This window comes from Lagopus muta, chromosome 7, assembly GCF_023343835.1.
Source record: "Lagopus muta isolate bLagMut1 chromosome 7, bLagMut1 primary, whole genome shotgun sequence".
In the NCBI taxonomy this organism is placed as follows: Eukaryota; Metazoa; Chordata; class Aves; order Galliformes; family Phasianidae; genus Lagopus; species Lagopus muta.
Window position 1 is genome coordinate 28,519,357 of NC_064439.1, and position 19,118 is coordinate 28,538,474.

At 34.2% G+C, this 19,118-nt stretch overlaps 1 protein-coding gene across 1 annotated transcript in view; it reads left to right on the forward strand.

The window, feature by feature from the left end:
- AHR (aryl hydrocarbon receptor) overlaps positions 1-19,118 on the forward strand; it is a 59,907-nt gene that overhangs the window by 31,646 nt on the left and 9,143 nt on the right. Inside the window, exons 3-7 of the mRNA XM_048951691.1 lie at positions 6,637-6,749; positions 10,569-10,658; positions 12,821-12,944; positions 17,020-17,150; positions 18,033-18,235. Of these exons, the coding sequence (XP_048807648.1) occupies positions 6,637-6,749; positions 10,569-10,658; positions 12,821-12,944; positions 17,020-17,150; positions 18,033-18,235 (661 nt within the window). The remainder of the gene's footprint in view (positions 1-6,636; positions 6,750-10,568; positions 10,659-12,820; positions 12,945-17,019; positions 17,151-18,032; positions 18,236-19,118) is intronic.

A 19,118-nucleotide genomic window follows, 5' to 3' on the forward strand; every position in this document is an offset into this window, starting at 1 on the left:
CTGTCATCATTTAAACAGTTGATTTGTGGTACCAAGTAAATCCTTTTTGTAATGCTGGCACAAAATCTGAATTGCAGTCTAGCAATGTGTGATTTCTAGGGATTTGTACACATCAGTAGGCAGTCTGTATCTGTACCTCAGTTGGTGTAAACACTGGGAAATTCCCAGACTCTAGACTCTTTGTCCTCTTAATTTTTACCCTTTTCTGCTTGTTTCTTTTATTTTTCCTTTCCCCTCCTCCCCACCTTCATCTCTCTTTTTAAAACTTTAGTACATGTGCTTTTTCCCCTCAGTCCCCTTCACCAGCCATAACCTAATAATGCTTATTTGAATGCGTTCACAATGACATGTTTTATCCTCTTGTGACAGTTGCCTCATGGTATTGCCTCTGTCTTGAGCCAGGAGTGATTTCCTGGAGGCCAGATGAAGATATGTCTCCTATGGCTCATAGGTTCTTTCAGTCGCTTATTCTAAATTTATGGACATCTTTATATGTCTTTAAAATTAGCTTAAGATAAGTTCAGGAATTGAATCACAATGTCCTCTGAGTTTGAGGATTTTGTCACCATTTTAATTTTTTTTTTAAACTTGAATTTGAACTTTGTTATGGAAATATCAAAACATATACAGCTCCTGAATGTGTTTTATTAGTTTTCCTGTTTTAAGATGTGTCCTTTGAAAATTGAGCCTATTATTGTCTTAATCATAGAATTGCGGAATCACCAAGGTTGGAAAAGATCTCCAAGATTCACATGCATAAGAGGAAAAAGATGCTCTGACACCAGTTACTCCCAGATGTACAATGTCAACCTCATTTTGCTTATGTTTATAAAATGTAGTCATTTAGCTTTCATGGCTACTTTTGTAATTTGTTGTTTGCATATACTGGTCTTGTTTGTGTCAAAACTATTATTTTTTTTAGTAGTGTATTTGTTTTATTGTTTTGATACTAATGGAAAATACACATTATTATCCATCAGGTTTTCTATAATTAATAAGCCATACTGTATAATGCAATTTACCAGGAAGACATGAATTTTGTCTTTAGACTTGCTAAGAAATGAAAATGCTGATGTGTATCAAAACTTTCAGATTTAATTGCTAGTAGATGAAAGAATAAATGGAAGTCAAGATATCAGAAATCAGGCAGGATTTCTGCAAGATTCAACATCTTTGAATATTCTAAATGATGCTGCTTCAAAAACTTGATTGTGTAAGAACTCACGTGGCAGAAAGGAAGAGCCATCCAAACAAATAAATGACAAAATGTTATTGTATTTATAGTATAATTATAAATTTAAGTGACTTTTAGTTACTGGAATTTCTGTGAACAAAACAGGATAAATTGTCTACCATACATTGCTTTGTATTTTATCCTCTCCTGTTCTGTGGAGTAAACAGTTGATTAGCTGTTAGCATAATATAAATAAACAATATAAAGCAAGCTCGAAAATTATCTTTAGAATTTGTAAATGATGGAATAGGAAATGCAAATTTTAAGTACGTGGCATTTAAGTGTGCAAAATACTGAAAACTTTTTCTTCTGAAATAACACATTTTACTTGTATCTTCAGCCTACAAAGATGATCTTCTTTCTTTTTTAATGTAACTAAAACTTCAGACACAAATGTATGATAATTCTGAATTGTGTTTATCTTGACTTTGTAAGTACAGAGCAGTCCTTAGCATGTTGGTTTTATTAATAAACTCTGCAGTTTATCTTCTCTAGTACAAATGTAGTTCTGTACAAAGTACATAAACAGTGCACCTTTCTAAAAAAGAAAATCTTTAATTGCATAGTTTTTTCTTTTTATTACTTGATAGCTTGGAACATTTTCCTTTTTTGGTCTTAGACACAATGGATGCAAAATATTTCATATGATTTTAAGTAATGGAGATGAGGTTGCAAAGGTTGCACATAGGTAGATGGTTAGAGAGTATTTTGTCTCTTAAAATGGATCTTTAGTAAGCAGTTTAGCATATGTTAATGATTTAGGCAGAAGTTTAATATTAAACTCAGTTTTCTCAGTAGTGCTCTCCTGGCCTTTAGAAATGTCTTGTTTTAGTTGGTGAACTTTGTGCGGGAGGTTAGTATTTGTTACTGAAGTGAATAAGGCCACCCCCCTCATGAGAGCTGTTGTTTGTTAAAGTAATCTGGAGCAGGCTAGCTGAATTTATAATTCTACTGGAAAGGTTGTGAAACAGTCTAAATGGGCTCTGACCACAAACTTTGACCTGTTTGGCCTAATTGTGGGAACTATGCCAAAATTTGATACAAAGCAGTTCTGGGAAGCTCTTTAAGATTAAATTCCAGAACTGCATGACTGATGTGCTAATGATATGCTTGTGATATTAGGCAAGCGTTACTTCAATACAGTTATAGACTTGAGCAGATCATTCACCTAAACAGTAAAATGATCTCCATGCAGATTTGAGTGCGTCTCAACGTGATTTTAAAAGACCCAGTTAAGATGTTGTCTCCACATTCCTTTCTTTGCACAGCACTGCGTTAAACTAGTCTGACTCCTCAAAAAAATTTTGCCAAGCCTTTTCTTTGAGAGAGAAAGGGTAGCCAAGATAAAAGATCCTAAATACAGAATAGCTTTCTAAGATTTCCTGAAGCTTCTCAGCCAACATTGGTTGAATCAGTGTGTATTCAGGTATTCAGGTGAATTTTGCAATGGAAAGTCTGTTAAAGCATACATTTTTCTTCAATGGTTGAAGAATAATAAGAGATGTTTGGTGTGGAAATGCTCAGGTTTCAGTTGAGAATGATCTCTGCAGACTCCACTGCTGAGCACTTTATTCATTTATGCCGGGAAAACTATTCGCTCAACACAGAAGTAATAATAATTTTTTAAATCTATTATGGTTTATTATGCTTGCTGATGCTTTGAAAGAATACTTTTTTTTTTTTTTTTTTTTTAATATTTTCAAGCTTTGAGGAAAACGATGAAAGAACACAGTTTGGCTGAACTTAGTATTGCCAACACGATGAGACACGCTGCTGGCAGTGCTCTTCTCTTGTAATCTGGCCAGATAACAGAATATTTTGTAAGACAATAGTGTTGGTACAGGTATTGTCATGCTTGCCCTGTGATAGAGCTTCAGTCCTCTGCTGTAGTAACTGCTTGTAAACAGAATGAGAAATCTCTGTTTCCAGGATTCCTGCTGAAGGTGCTCAAGGGTGCCAACATTGACTTCTGCATGGTCTTTCATTTTTTGTAATCTGAACTCAGTAGAATATGGGAGATTGGACTTCAAAGCATCTAGCTCTCAAGTGAGGAAATTTCTCTGAGAACAGAATTGACTGTCTGGAAGGAAGAGAATATCAGTAGGTTCCAGGTGCCAAATAGAAACCCTAGAGAATGGAACATTTGAAGGTAGAAAAAGGCCTTTTTCATCCCCTTCTGGGGCTTCTGTTGAAGGATCATCAGCATCATGTTGAAATGTAGTGATGACAGACCATTTATTTAGTTAAATCACTGTTCTAGTGTTCTTTAATATGCTTCTGCTAGGAGTTAAGATTGTGTTACATAAAATTTTCTGCTTCTTTCTTGATTGCTGCTCCCAGTGTAGGTATGGTTTCAGATTAATTCACTGAGTAGCTACCGTTGATGTTCAGTGCTTCTTAGTTTGAGGACCTGACCTGAAGAGATGAAGAATCTGAGAATTTTCTCCCATGAGAAGTGAAAGCTTTGAAAGATTTATACTGAGGGAAGTGCAATTTAAAAGGTCATTTAGAACCTAGATGCATTGTTATTCCTAAAATTTCAGAAGGGTCAAAGCGAGCTGGTTGTCTGCATCATAACAGATTAATTTCTGAGTATCTCAACAGTTAGTTCCTGAAATTTATCTTTCTGTCTTGTATTAATGGTTGATTCAGAATACTGCTTAGAACTCCTGCAGTGCAGTATATATCCCAAAGCAGTTTTTCATACTGGATGTTATTCTCTGGAAAGAAGGAAGACTGCTTAATACTTCTCTCAAATAATCATGCATTTTTAAAATGAAAGATGTCTTTTGGCAGTAATTAGAACAGAGTTGCTTGAATTCAGCTTCAGACCTGAAGCAGTTATTTCAGAGATTATTTTTTCCCTCACACTGCTTGCATACTGCATTTCTGTGGAAATCTCTTACCACCAAAATTTAAGGAATTTTTTTTTTTTTTTGAGAAATAGTGAAAATGAATGGTAAATCCTACCTGTAATTCTGATTTTTGTTTCATCTAGCTAACTTCATTTTTTTGCTATGTGAAACTGGCTTTTTCTCATTCCTGCTAAGCTCTTCATTTTTTTTTTTTCTGCCCAGTAAATGGCATTTCACTTTTAGAGTATAGGAATCAAGTCTGTAGAAACCAGGGAAGAACGTCTGCAACATATGCACTTCAATTTGATAACTATTGATTGGATGATTAAAAACTTCCCATAAATGACATTTCCTCATGAAGTCTTTGAAAGTGTGGGTGTTTTAGAGCATCACTTAGTGATACATCTTCAAAGTCTCAAACTGTGAAGTTCCCTGTGATGCAATCTCTTTACCCTGTCTGTGGGTGTTCAGGGAGCCCGTGTTGTGATAAGGTGACTTTTAGCACCCACAGATGTGCCTGTGATTTCTCTGTCAGAGAAATGTAATGGAGTATGTTTATCAAGATGTACTCTTCTAATGATCTGTATAGTTGTGCTTTCCATCCTTTTTTTTTTTTAATCTCATATTTTGTGCAGCTTTTTATCCATGTTCTGATTTCTGCAAAAGGCTTGGGTTCTGGTTCATCAGAGCATGTGAAGCTGACATGTAACTGCATGCCTTGCCAACAGTGATGAATCTAGCCACAAGCGTGTATAGACTATACAATATATAGGCCCTATGGCTCTGTGAATTGATTCTGATTCAGAGCAGAACGTCATTCAGTTGATAATCTGTAATTCGTCCCCCTCATTTATTATTTTCACTTTTTAAAGTTGGTGTAACTGTGTATAGTCTTTTTCAGAATGGCGGGCGCGGCTATGCATCTCTACATGGAACTTCCAAAGCTTCTCAATAAGCATGTAATGTAAATTAATAATATAATAATTTTCTTCTGCCAGAGGACTTCAGGGGGTTTTAGTAAATGTTCTGTATGTATTTTTAAAATAAAGCAGAGGAAAAAATATTACACAATCTTTCAGTTACTTGTGTGAAAAATTAATTTGCAAATTCAATTGTGTAGCCTTTTATATGACTTTTTGTCTATCTAGTCGGAAGAAGAACATGAAGGATTTAATTTCAGACATAAATTCCTGGCTCATTAATCAGTTGTTGTTTTTATTATTTATTTTTTTTTTTTTAACACATTTTTCTTCTGCAGTGCCTTTGAGGGATATTTTAATGAAAACTGTCTGCCTTGAATGTTATGAGTTGTAGTGATAGCTTAAAGAAAACAAACCTGAAAGGCATAATTTATCTTTCAGTTAACATGCCTAGTGTAAATTATCATTTAACATATTTGAAAAGTGATTAGGAGTTCTGCATTCTCAGAAGCCAAAATTGAAGCCTTTTTTTAAATAGGTTGAAAAATCATTTGGAATTTAGGATGTCTACCTCATCTTTGAGGGAAACACAACAGTACAGTTGCTTTTATTAATTGTCCATGTTTTGCAGCTTACAGATTTTTCTGCTATTTTTTTTCTTTAGCTTTAAAGTAAGGGCTTAAGGTGTAATTACTCATAATTTTAAGCTGTCTGCATATTACAAATCCAATCAGAATAATTTCAATTTTGGGAACTTGGTGTTTTATTTATTTATTTATTTATTTTATTTATTTATTTGATAGTGATTTTTTTGTGTGTGTGGTATTTTTTTTTTTTTTCTTTTTAGAACTATAAGTACATAACTTCTGAGTCATGGACAAGCTTTGAGTATCTAGTTCTCCTTTGTTGCTGTTTGGGCTGATTGTTTGTCCTTTACCCATTAAGTTTTTTTGTTTGTTTGTTTGTTTGTTATGTGAATTAAAGTTATTTGTGGTTGAAGTAGTTTAGATGAAATTGAAAAGTTTGCTTAATTATTTAAACTGTTAACATTTCAATCTGATAGGAAAGAAGGGGAAAAGCCCTTATTTTTAGCTTTGTAATGGTAAAACATGATGGTGACTTTACTTAATGTTTTCTTTAACGTGTAATATGCATGTAGGGTTCCTGTGTGTCTCCTTCCTGTCTCTGAATGGAGCTTCAGATTTAGAGCAGGCTGTTGTGTGAGGTGCCATAGTTAGATTTCTGAAATCAGATTAGTGAAATTATTTGTAGTCTAATTTTAAAGCAGGATTATTGTTATGCTGTTTGAGGTGGTTATATGGAAACAAAAATGTCCTGTATAAAGAAGAGTGACAAACTGCGAGTATGGCTTTTAGTATGGAGGAGAAAGGAGGGAAAAAAATAGATATTGAGTTCCCTAATGCTGATTCTGTTGTGAAAATGTCATAGAATCTAGGTGGGCTATCTTTAGAAGTAATGAAAAAATCCTGATATTGAGATAGAGGTCTTCTATTAGATTGACTTCATAATCATTTTTAAAATATGTTTTCTTCTTACACAAAGTTGCATGAATTTCTGGTGAGCCTTCCAAAGATCACTCAGACTTTTCTTTTTTTTTTTTTCATAGTTGCATTAAAATCTTCAAACTCTACAAGACTAGAAAGAAATGGCGTTCAGGAAAACAGAACAGCAAGACTTGGAGAAGGGATGCAGATCCTGGAAGGAGAGCTCTTACTGCAGGTATGTTTTGCAGTGGATCTGCCTGTAGACTGTTGACAGCATCTATTAGGCAGCCATTTAAATTAAAATAATGTTAGACTATCATACTATTTTTTCACTAGTGAAATAGAAAAAGGATGCTTTCCTGTTATCAGATTATTGCCTCATTTTCTTCAGTTTAATTTATGGTTGTTGGGTTGTTAGGGTAATATGGTCAGGTTGCAGTTGGACTTCATGATCTTGATGATCTTTCCCAACTTGAGAAATTCTATGATTCTAAGCCACTCTTGCACTTTTAGCTGGAGGTAGTAGTAAATTTGAGGGGCAGATTTTAATCTGCAGGGATCTCTTAGCTCTTGGAATATGTCAATTCTTAACATTGTATTTTTCCATTCTTTGCACCTATTTTTTTTTTTTAATCTCTATTGACCTTAATGAATATTATTAGAGACATCAATTATTTACTGCAAATTTGATCACTATCTTGAAAAAAAATGTTCTCTGTAAAAGAGCTTAGACTAGCGGAAGTATCTTGATTTCTCAGTTTCTTGTTTGAGAGAACCTGGAGTTCATAGTGTAGGTTTAGGATCTATTTTAAAATACTTCCAGTAACTTTTAGCCATATGAACAACTGGAAAGCATTAATGAAAACTGATATGTGTCTTTTTTAAATTTTTTAGTTTATTTTAATATCCTAGCATGAGAAAGCGTATGGAATACAAGGATAAAATACTAGGTCCAAATGAAACTCAAGAAATGCCTAAGATAAGCATTCCAGTGTTCTAGTTTCATGGAATATATCTTACTGTGACCTTCAACTCCATTTGAAACATGTTCCTAATCTATCTTGTGTGAGCATTTTCCCCACTGACATATCAGAATTGTCAAATTAGTAGGTTGATCAGAAGCAGTGATTTGCTTAGAAAAAGATAAATTTGACTGTTCAGAAAGTGGAATGAAAACAGCTCCCATGAATCTTGCAAAATATTTACTGTAAATTTAATGCTTATGGAAAATGGTTTCCCAACTAACTGAAGAAGGTAGGACATGACTGTACTTTTCTAACTTTATTAAAATATGAAAAAGGGAGGTGTTAAAGGTAAGCATCTTTTTACGTAAATTATCTAAAAAGATACAGTTACATTGGAGTCATCTTAATTGTTTAAGGTTGTGTTGTTACTTTTTATGACTGCTAAGATATTCTGTGATGGAAGTGCTGTAACAAAAGGCTTTCCAAAGTGAAAACGAAATAGATATTTATATTTATTACTATAAATTCTAACCCCTTGGAGAGTGAATAAATTAACTGAACTTCTTAACTGAATTTCTTGATTTGTTAAATATTTTACACTTCAAAAAGTCATTCATGAGAATGAAGAAACAGGTAGACTTTTCTTAGAGAATGTAAGAAGCTAAGTGGCGAAGATGGGAATTACCTTGAAGATATGGAATATTGATAAGATGTAAATAGTAGTAACCACCTTGTCTTCTGCCTAAGCTCAGGAGCTTTTTCATCACTTTTATTTCCATATACTGTTGATGATGAATGTTTCCTTTTTATTCTCTGTTCTTTGCATAGAGGGTATGAATATATACTGCGTTGTAAATTGCTCATTGCCTTTCTATCTCGTTTATAACAACCAGAAAATTGAGATATCTTTACTTTCCCATATAAAACTCATTTTCTTACCATTTCAACGTATGGTAGAAGTAGAGATCAAATACATTAGTATTCCCTCCTTAAAATTAAGTCATATATCCCTTAAAATTACTTTAAATTATTTCAAAGTTTTAATTTAGGTGCATAGTCTTGTAGTGTTATGATATACGCAAGTGGAATTTTTAAAGCACTTTAATGAACAATTTTGCAGTTGTCTTGATACTTAGGAGTATCAAGGAGTATAGAAGTAATGAGAGTATTTTTTTACAAGCAAAAATATAGTCTCCAATGCTCTGAAATAATAAAATCAATGAAAAATTTCATTATAACTCTAGGGGTAGTTAATTTAGGAATAGATTTTGCTAAAAGCTCCCTAAAAATCAGTACTGGGTTTATTGACATACGGTGGATACCTACATATTTTAAGAAACTACTAGCAATCCTTTGTCATAGATATCTGAGGGGGAGGGAAAAAAAAAAAAAAAGCCCTATTGTTTTACAGGATTTTTGGCTTACCTAAGGTATCTCATTTCTGCAGTAACAGCCTCAAAATGAACTGCCTGACAGAGCCACTATAAAATGTGATTGAATTCCAGGTAAAGGAACTTTTTGAAAATTGAAGCTTTGAATGAAGCAGAGCAGAATAAGTAATTTTAACGTGTGGCACAGGGTTAGACACTGTACAGTTCACAGAAGTTTTATATCAACCACTTGAGGTGAAATCCACTGCAAAGTAGGTCAGTGGAGGACACAAGCACCTGCCGTTGCAGTTTTCCCACTCCTTTGGGATTGGTATGAACTTTATCGAACTCAAGGATTTTATGTAACTGTTCTGAGACACTTTGAACCTCAAGATGTCTTGGATTGGCTTCACTGTTTCAGACTTTTTTATAAGTTAATACTGTTTGAGATAGAATTCACTAAACTGAAACAAGGAGGTTTTAAAAAGCTTGTGATGACGCGTGAGGATAAGTTAAGAAGTGTCTACAAATTAAACTGGAGCACTTCTCAGAAATTTTATTCATTGCATCGCATGTACTTTACACAGAAGTCACCAGTGTTTTAATCAGATAGTTAACTTGTCTTAATTAGATGAGTAGAAGAACAAGAAATAGTAAAACCATATCACTGCACAATACAGAGAAGCAGCTGTCTTGGTTACCGTAGTATGGTGCCAAAGGGGTTAATTTGTGAATAAATAATTTTGTTCCGTAAGAAAAATATACTATTATGTTGTTACAGTAACAAATAGAATATCTTTCACTTACTTTACATTTTCTAATAGTTACAATAATTTTGCATAATGAAGAGTTTTTAAAATATTTTTTTGATATGCTGGCCAAATTCAACTTTGAATACAGCTGAGGAAATTAAGTGGCACAACATACTTAATTCAGTCTCTCGAGACGGCCTTTTGTTAAATCTTGACTGAAATCCATAGAAGTAAATCAGCACCTTTCAGATGAGCTGCCAAGTCACAAATGTTCTGTTTGCTATCACAACAATTGCCATGAACCATATTGATTTGGAGTTCAGATAAATGTCCTTTGCGTGACTTTGAACAAGGAGCCACTGAGTCTGCTTCTACATGGAGGGGGAAATCTCTTCGAAAACATTGTTTGCTTGCAACAGTCAGCTTGTGCAGAGGTCTTCTATTTTAAGTAAGCTATAAAATGTTTGTTGGGCTATACAGGGACTCTTGATCGCTTGATTTCCTGTCCACTTAGGCCTGTCTGTGCTATGAATAGAAGAGATTTTGGGAATCAGTTTGTGATGTTTCTCCCTTTGTACTGCAGGCTTTTGAATGTCCTGAAGACTTGAACTGTGCAAGCATTGTGAACTAGGGTTGTTACTAGATAAGCCTATAGCTCTTCATGCTGCTGCCCCTCAGCTCCAACAATTAGGAGTAAACAAGTCATCAACAAGTTTTTGCTTCTCCCCTGACTCATTTCCTGGAATTTTCCAGAACGTTTTTCTTCCTTAGATGCGGTTTTCTTTATTGCGTCATGTGTGCTTTAGAGAGAGGTGATGACGAATCCTTCTGTTTATGCTGTAAGATAATGGTGTGTTCTTGCATTCTTCACAATTTATTGTGACACTAGGGTATAGGTAAAGTTAAAGCCACAATTATTATCTGAAAAGTTGTCTCTGAAGCTGACATTGATGCATTTCTTTCCCAGGCATTAAATGGCTTCGTATTAGTTGTGACAGCAGACGCTCTGGTTTTTTACGTCTCATCTACCATCCAAGACTACCTGGGTTTCCAGCAAGTAAGATTTTGTTTGTTTGTTTGTTTCTTTTTTTTGTTGCAGAAATTTTTGTTAGTTTCTGGGTGCACCAGTGTTTAGGGTCTGATTGTGTGATAAAATTCACAGTCAGATATTCTGAGCTGATTACTTTGAAATTGTGTTACTTTTCTATCAGCTCATGTAGCCAAAATCGAATCTCAAGCCAAGCACAACAGGAATACCATTTCCAAAGCTGAGTTAGGCAAGATAGGAAATTTTCACACTTAATTAGTCTTTACTGGAACAACTGTTTGAAATTTATACTGTGGTGTTACCCAGTTTATGATGCTGAATGAGACATAATTCAGTGGGAAGGTAATTATTTTAATGGGAACCTTTCATATAAAAATTAAGTCCATATGCTCTGAGGCTTTCTTAAGTATCTATTCAACGATTTTAGTAATTGTAGGTTTTTAGTTCACTGTTTTTCTCCATTCCTTCCCACTCATTTATTAATTTAAAACAAGCATTTGTTAATTATAATTTATCATGAAAATCATGTATGGCCTTGCAAAACATGTACCAAAATAGTAAAGGCCAAGATCCAGAGATCACATGTTCTGTGCGTAATGCACCTCCTGGGATTAGTTTATGTTAAGCTGTGCTGGTTCTTATCTCTGCGTGGGAGTTAGGTAGATCAATGAACAGATTGATCCAAAGATGGTCTAGTGATGCTGGCTTTGGCAATCCCTGCCCTTTTCTTCTTCCTGCATACAGAATTCCTGTTAGGCAGTAGCCCTTTTCTGGATGATATCGGAGACTGCACTTGAATTACTGAGTATTGCATAAATGACAACAATTAAATCTAGCTCAATATTAAGTACACTGGTACATAAACTGAATAATTTTCTGCTGTGACATAAGATTTTTTTTAAAATGTGCTGAGTTACAAATGACCTTCTTGTTCAACCACGAGCTACATCTCTGCAAAACACATATGTGTTTACTGCGCTTCTGTTGTGAAATATTTCCACATAGTTATCAGTTTATATTTATTTTCACATCTGTTGAGTACCGGACAATGATAAATACAATTGATGCCTAAAAATAGAGAAAAACTCTACTTGGTCTACAAGTTTAGCTAACTGATAAGGGTTTGTGGAATGTTTGCATAAAAGAAAACATTCCAAGCAAAACATTATTATTACTTAAGTTACAGATTGTTTCAGTGTTGGAAAATGAAGAAAAATACTTGGAAAAAAAAAGATTTTGTATAAGGTTTGTATAGTAGTGCCAATAAGTCATATACATGATTTAGGAGTCTTGAAGGCTTAGAAATTTGCATTTCTGGCAATCTTTTCTGGAAAATATTGATTCTTCTTTGAAATTTATCAGGGCAAAATTTGACTTCTACTTTTGCCAACTCAACTTAATTTTCTTAGATCTATGTTTTATTTTAAAATATTTTGTGTTTATATAATGGCTGGATTTTTGATTTATGTAGAAAACAAGCAGTTTAATTCCTCTCAATTGACATATATTTCTATTGAATACTGTAGGTGGAATTTTTCCCATTATGGTTGTCTTTTCTCCTTTAATTGCTTTCGACAATTGATCCTGGATGTTGTAACTTTGTCATTTAGATCATACTCCTAACCACACAAATGGTGGTGATACAGGAACTTAACAAGTACAGATTTTAATGCATTCTTAAGGAGTGATAAGACTTTGAACTAGTGTTCAAAATCTGCTTGACTTAGTTTTGAGAGTTTATGGTCTTCAGTGAGTTTTGTATTCCTGGAGCACCCAGAATGGGCCATGTCAAAGAACCAGCTGGCAAGTATTTTATTTACCAGTATGTTGGAGGAAATGATTTAAACAAAACATAAGCACAACAGTGCTAGGCTTCTTAGATAAAAACAGATTTAAAAAAAAAAAAAAAAAAAAGAATTTTTTGTTGTTGTAAGGTAATATTTTTATTATTATTTTACATATTTGCAGTCATGGGCATGACTGATTACTTCTCTCTGCTGCCAAAAAGCGTTTCATGAAGTTTTGCTATTTGCATGCAAATGTACGTTTTTATTCCTGAGCAAAGATTATTCCATTGTGTCAGTAGCAATGTTGACAACACACAACTTCCATCATATTGTCAGTGAAGTCTTATATTCTTTATTTCCTTCCTTCTTCCTTTTTGTATGTAGTCTGATATTATACACCAGAGTGTATTTGAATTGATTCACACTGAAGACAGACCCGAGTTTCAACGTCAGCTACACTGGGCACTAAACCCTGCCCAGTCTGCAGATTCTGGACCTAGTGTGCAAGGTGAGAAACAGCTAACTTTCACGTTTGCTTATCAGATTAATTTTCTAAAAAATCCTTTTGTATGAGCAAAGGAAGGAATAGAGACTTTTAAATTTACTTGAATTTTATGGATGTTTCAGCCAACAATATAAAAATGCTCTTTTTGCATTTTAAATAAGCACTGCTATTTATAGCACAGCACCACAAGCATACCAATTTTGTTCTACAGTGAAATACTTTAATTTGGAGCAAGAATGACTGAATGTCTCATTTGATTTACTTACTGTGGAAAATAGCAAAGCAGTTAATCGTACAAGTTTGTGTTGCAAACAGCGAGAATAGGGAATTTCTTTTGGTGGTATAATAAATGCAGAAAGTTGTGGGGGTTTTTTCTCTTTGTTCATTCTCAGTTATACCTCATACCTAATCACTGTATGAATGGAAACGTGATTTCTCTGCAATAATGTCCCTTTCAAGTCTGCTATTCCTGATAACAGATTACGACACCAAATTTATTAGCTTAAGATGGCCAGCAAACAATAGGGTATGACAGCTTCTTAAAGCACTTCAGGCTGGTAGAAGTATTCCATGACTAATACTAGTTAAAGTGTTATGGTGTTATAGACTATGCTACATGTGCTACTGTGTAAATCACTGCTTCTCTTGGGAAAGAAAGATGATATAAATGAGCCTTTACAACCAAGAATTATGCATATTAGTTTTAGATTGCCATACATTATCATGACTGATCCTTACCTGACCTGCAATATTGGGAAACTATTGAGGAAAAATATGTTGCATGCAGATCAAAACAGAGATGTTTTTACAGGTATTTACGTGCCATGTGATAAGTGTTAATCTTCCTAACAATGATGACAAAACTGTTGAAACAATTGTAATACTTCGTTTTGCTCAATAGTTGTTTAAATATATGTTACTATTTAATTATAGGCTTTTTTAATCCAGAAAAAAAGTTGTTTTAATAAATTAATCATTCTTAAAGCAATTTGAAAGCCTTAACAATTACCCATTTACTGTTTTATAGTTGAGAAAGGCCATGATTTGACAGAGAAATCTCCAAAAATAAATAAATAAATAAATAAATAAAAAATAAAAAACAGCTGGTGTTATTTGTATGGCACACAGCTAAGATATTTCAGTTTCTCATTTAGTGAACAACACATTATTAGTGGATCAATCTACACAAGATCCAATGGAAAACATTCTACACAATTAATTAATATTGTAATTTAGTGTAGAAAACAACTGCCACTCAGAAGTTATGTTTTTATGTGGTGGATTTCTGTTTACCTCAGTGTGAAAATGTGGTGTTTGAATACTGTGATACCAGCCTGACTTAGCATCAGATTTTACTGAGCAATGGAAGTATTGCAAATGCTGAGCAGGATTACAAACAATAGTATGTTTTGTACCTTGTGTTACTAGCTTACTAAAAGCTGCTGAATTATTTTCATGCCTCAAATAGTGTAAAGTGTTTCGATGGTGAGGATTTCTAAACTGAATTTATATTCATAACGTAGGATAAAAGCTATGATCATAAGGAACCACCCATTTTTGTTATTTTTAATCTGCTTCCTTTTAAATGCATCCAGCAAACATTATGCAGATATTTATAGATATGTTATAATTGGGCTCAGGCTTAATCACGGATTCCAGTCTCAGTCTGGGAACTAATTATGCTCCAGTTAGCTTAGCCTGGTTGCTTCTCAGTGCTCTGGTATGCTGCTAGACCACGGGTTTCCTCAGCTGTTCCTGGGCCTCCTAGACATACTTCCCAACTCTGCCTCAGAGAAGTTTGCAAGATTCTGATTTTTCAGTCCCAAATATCTGCTTTAAGGCATCAGCTTTCTCAAACGGACTGTAGTCATTCTGTCACACTAGTTGACACCTTTCTCAGTTGTGGCTGGTCTCATGGGAGTAAGATTCTGGCAACAGCAAAGGGACACAAATACTAAGAATACTTGGACGAAAATATGTTATAAGGACTAACTTCATGCTGATACTTTTGAAATATCAGTGCTGACAAATGCAGTGCATTAACTATTTAGAGAAAACCTTAATGGATGTGTTTGCAGAGATTTTCAGGGGTGTCAGAGTTGGTATCCTTGAAAAATGAGCTGAAATTTACAAACTGTTTCTTGCCCCTTTCTTCACTATCCTTGCTTGTTTCTTTGGAGAGCATCTGACTTGTTTCAGCACCTCTTGGAGAAACAATGCCTCAGATACAAAAGTGTTGAAAATTCTCACCTGCGGTGAAGCAGTTCAAAAAGAAAAAAATGAAACATAAAAAGGTCTGCAGCAGTAGAATGTAAGGAAGTAAGTTTGCTTTTACGTGCTGAGAGCTGTCCTTGTGACAGGAATTTTTAATTTTTTTTTTCTAGTATCAAAGTTAGGTGGCAACCATCTTGAATCTGAATGTCCTTATCTGTAGGATCAGCTCAGCTCATAATAATGGCCTTGGCTAACGTACAGTTCTGCTGATGGCTGTAATTCCACGATTTCCCCTCTCATATGCTTTACCAACTAAGACTCTTTTTTTTCCTCCATGACTGGAGGTCTGTTCATCAAAAATTGAGCTTGCACAGTTGTTCTTTTAAGAAAAAAATGGAGTCTCCTAATGCTGTTGTCTGGTGAGCTGGGTGACTCAGCGTTCCTGTTAGATTTATACAGCCTGTAGTTTGCAAGGTCTCTTGCTCGAGCACATCAACGATGTCATATGTCTCCAATTCAGTCCCTTGAGTTAACAAGAGATTAAACTGAACGGGCAGTTAGTCGTGATGGATCTGTCGTTGCAGCAAACACGTAGCCTGTCTGTAAGTTTTTCCAGCTGTCCAAAAGATGGAATTGTGTTTCAGAAAACATAGTCTGGTGGGTAAGCAAGTGGCATACAATCTCTGAATCCATTGCAAAGTCAAGAAGGTCAATTCAGGATCTTTCTGCAGTAGTGCTATTTGTACATGCATGGTAAACAGTTCTCTCAGAGTATCTGGACTAATTTAAAAATTATGGAGATACAGCGCTCTTAAAGCAATGCTTTACACTGTTTTTTTTTCTTAGTTTGTATATGTTTATGAATTACTCAGGAATGAGCTTTTTAAAGCTTTTTTAAATTTTAATATGCATTGTAAACAAGATTGCTTTGCTAAATTTGCTTTGAGTAGACTTGCTCTGATGTTTCTATGTGGCCCCATACAGAACATATGTATTCTATCAGCCGTTTATTGATCTACCTTATGTTTTTACTTTATATTCCAAATGTTTAAGTCTGTTTCCTAAATGCCACTTGGCAGCACATGCTTATCCTAAAGTGGCAGAAGATAATCGGGTTGTTAATCCTAGTGGTTAGTCATGTGACTCATTTGTTTTATTTTTTTATTATTATTACCATTTTTAAGCAGAAGAATTCCAGATTCTGGAGCTTTGGAGCAGTAACTATGACATTTTGTTGATCAGCATTGTCTTGAAGAAGTATTTTCACTGTTTAGTTATGAAATACTACTAATTTTTATTTTATTTTTTGGCATCTAATACAAAAGGTGCTCAGATTGGTTTATTGTAGTGATCCTCTAAAGTTGCCTCTTCATTTATTACTCCCAACAGCTTTCAGCCGAGCATCTGGAGAGCAATGGCTTCACAGCTTGATACCATTTACTGAGCATTTGAATGATCAGTTCTTAAGAGTTTCTGTTACTGAATGTCTACTTCACTGTGGAAGATCTGTCATTATAGCAATGGTTCTATATTCCCTAGCAGATCTGCTCTCTGCAACTGATTCAGAATCTAAAATAATGTGGTTTTTTTGTTTGTTTGCTGGGGTGTTTTTTGGTTGTTTTCAATTTTAAATTGTTTGCAGTTTTAAAATACTGTAACCTTTAAATTGTAATCCAGTTAGAAGAAGTGATACTTAACCTAGTGCTGTAATTGATATAAATTCTGAGGATGTTTCCAGTTTACATTGTTCTTGCTCAGGTCATGACCTAAGGCTTTGTTTATGAGGCGGAAGATGATTTGTTATAGATAGCCTTCACTAGGTGTTCTTCTAAAAATAATCATTATAAATAATCCTTTCCTGTAGGAGATAATGGCTTTTCACAGCCAGCAAACTATTATAACCCAGACCAACTTCCTCCAGAGAATTCTTCCTTTATGGAAAGGAATTTCATCTGCAGATTACGATGTCTCCTGGATAACTCATCTGGGTTTCTGGTGAGTTTGCAGTTATGTAAAAACTTCCATACGTGCTTAAATCTACACTGTGCTTACAATATGTACTGCAGTTTCATTACTGATATTGCTGATATGTGAGGGTTTTACCCAGTATGCTTCAGTTAGTGACACTAAATGACAAAGACTTTGTTTCTAGGTTCCCATTTAACATGTTGCAATTACGGGCAAATTCTCTCATTTCTCATGGCTTAGTTTTCTACATGAAGTATGAGTAATTTTTTGTGGAACACTGCATAGTTTGTGAATTACAAACATGTAAGATTATTTTAAAGAGTATTTTAAGGATTATTTCAGTTGAGTGTCTTGAAATGAAGGAAATTATAGAGTTACAGTAATCAACAGAACTATGTTTTTCCTTTACTGCAGTTGCTCTTTTTTCTGTATACGCTTTATTTTTCAATACTGTGGATTTTAAAAGAAATATGAGTTTATAATCTAAGTGACTTTGTACAAATAGAACTGCTTATGAAAGATTTTTGCAGTTGTACATAATTGCATATACTGTGCTAATGACTGAAATAAATGAAAAGTGATATTAATTGCAAATATATATAATACTGTGTTCATTAGAAATTTTAAAATCTGAAAGGACATTTGCTTTTCTATGTATTTATTTCACAAAACATCCTTCCCACTAGTTCTTTTTTCTAGTAAGTATAATAATTCATATATCTTTAAGTTGTATGTTAAGAAGAATAACAAGAATAACAATAACTATCTAACTTTTGTGTATGCCATTCTATAAATCTTGAACCTGATGGGTCTAAAAAAACCCCACCACTATACATTTTACTTAGTAACAGAAATATCTGCATCTTAAGTATCTCCAACCTGTAACAATTGCTTTTTCATAATCCTAAGGCTATGAATTTTCAAGGACGATTAAAGTTTCTCCATGGACAAAACAAGAAAGGGAAGGATGGTGCTGCATTGTCTCCACAGCTGGCTCTGTTTGCGGTAGCAACTCCCCTACAACCACCTTCTATCCTTGAGATACGAACCAAAAACTTCATCTTCAGAACAAAACACAAACTGGATTTCACACCTGTTGGCTGTGATGCAAAGTAAGTAAATTATTCTGCACAGCATTCTCCCATTGGCTGTTGAGTTTCAAGTATGGCTTTAAAATGTAAAGCTAGTTAGTATTTCAGTCAGTACTGAGTTAGAATTTGTTATGGTTTTTCTTTTCAGCCCTGATAGTACATAGAGGAGTAAAGTTTACTTGGTGTGCTTTCTGGAGAAACATGTTGATTTCTTACTCTCAATCTTTTAAAAAATAAAAAAAGACAACCAGTCTCATTTAGTTTGCAGTAACATATAATATACTAATAAATTGGAGAAGAAGAAAAATTTTGTTTCATCTGGTTGAAGCCTGGTTTTAGAAATGATAGAATAAGTGTTTCTTTTTGGTTCTATGTTGCGCAGTTCAGACAGATGTGAAATGCAGTTGAAACGTTATTCACTACAAATTAAGTCAACTTTTTGTACTATGACTGCCTGGTTCCAAACACTTCTTTTGTTCCTTTTTGAAAACTGGGAAAGCTTTTGCATTGCTGGATCAACACAAGGCAACTATGTATCAGCATAGCACTAAGCCCGCTAAGGTGATTCCTTATGTAAAAGAAATATGTTTCCTTCTTCCCTTCCTCCTATTTTTGGCTGATAACACTGAGTTTTCAGGCTCATTTCTGGTGGGATATTTCCTGTGATCATACTTAGGGAATAACTTAGAATTGAATTATTCAATATTATTTGTACTGATAAACCAAAATATTTTTCTTGAGTTCTCTGAGGTGCTACAAATGAAAGTTAATAACAAAGTTTTAACTCAAGCTTTTAATTTTGTCTCTTTTTATTTTCATTATACATTGCTAGAAGCTTTCAATTTTTGTCATGTTTTACAGTGCAGTTATTGTTCCTGTTTCCTATTTTTTTCCATTCTTTTCT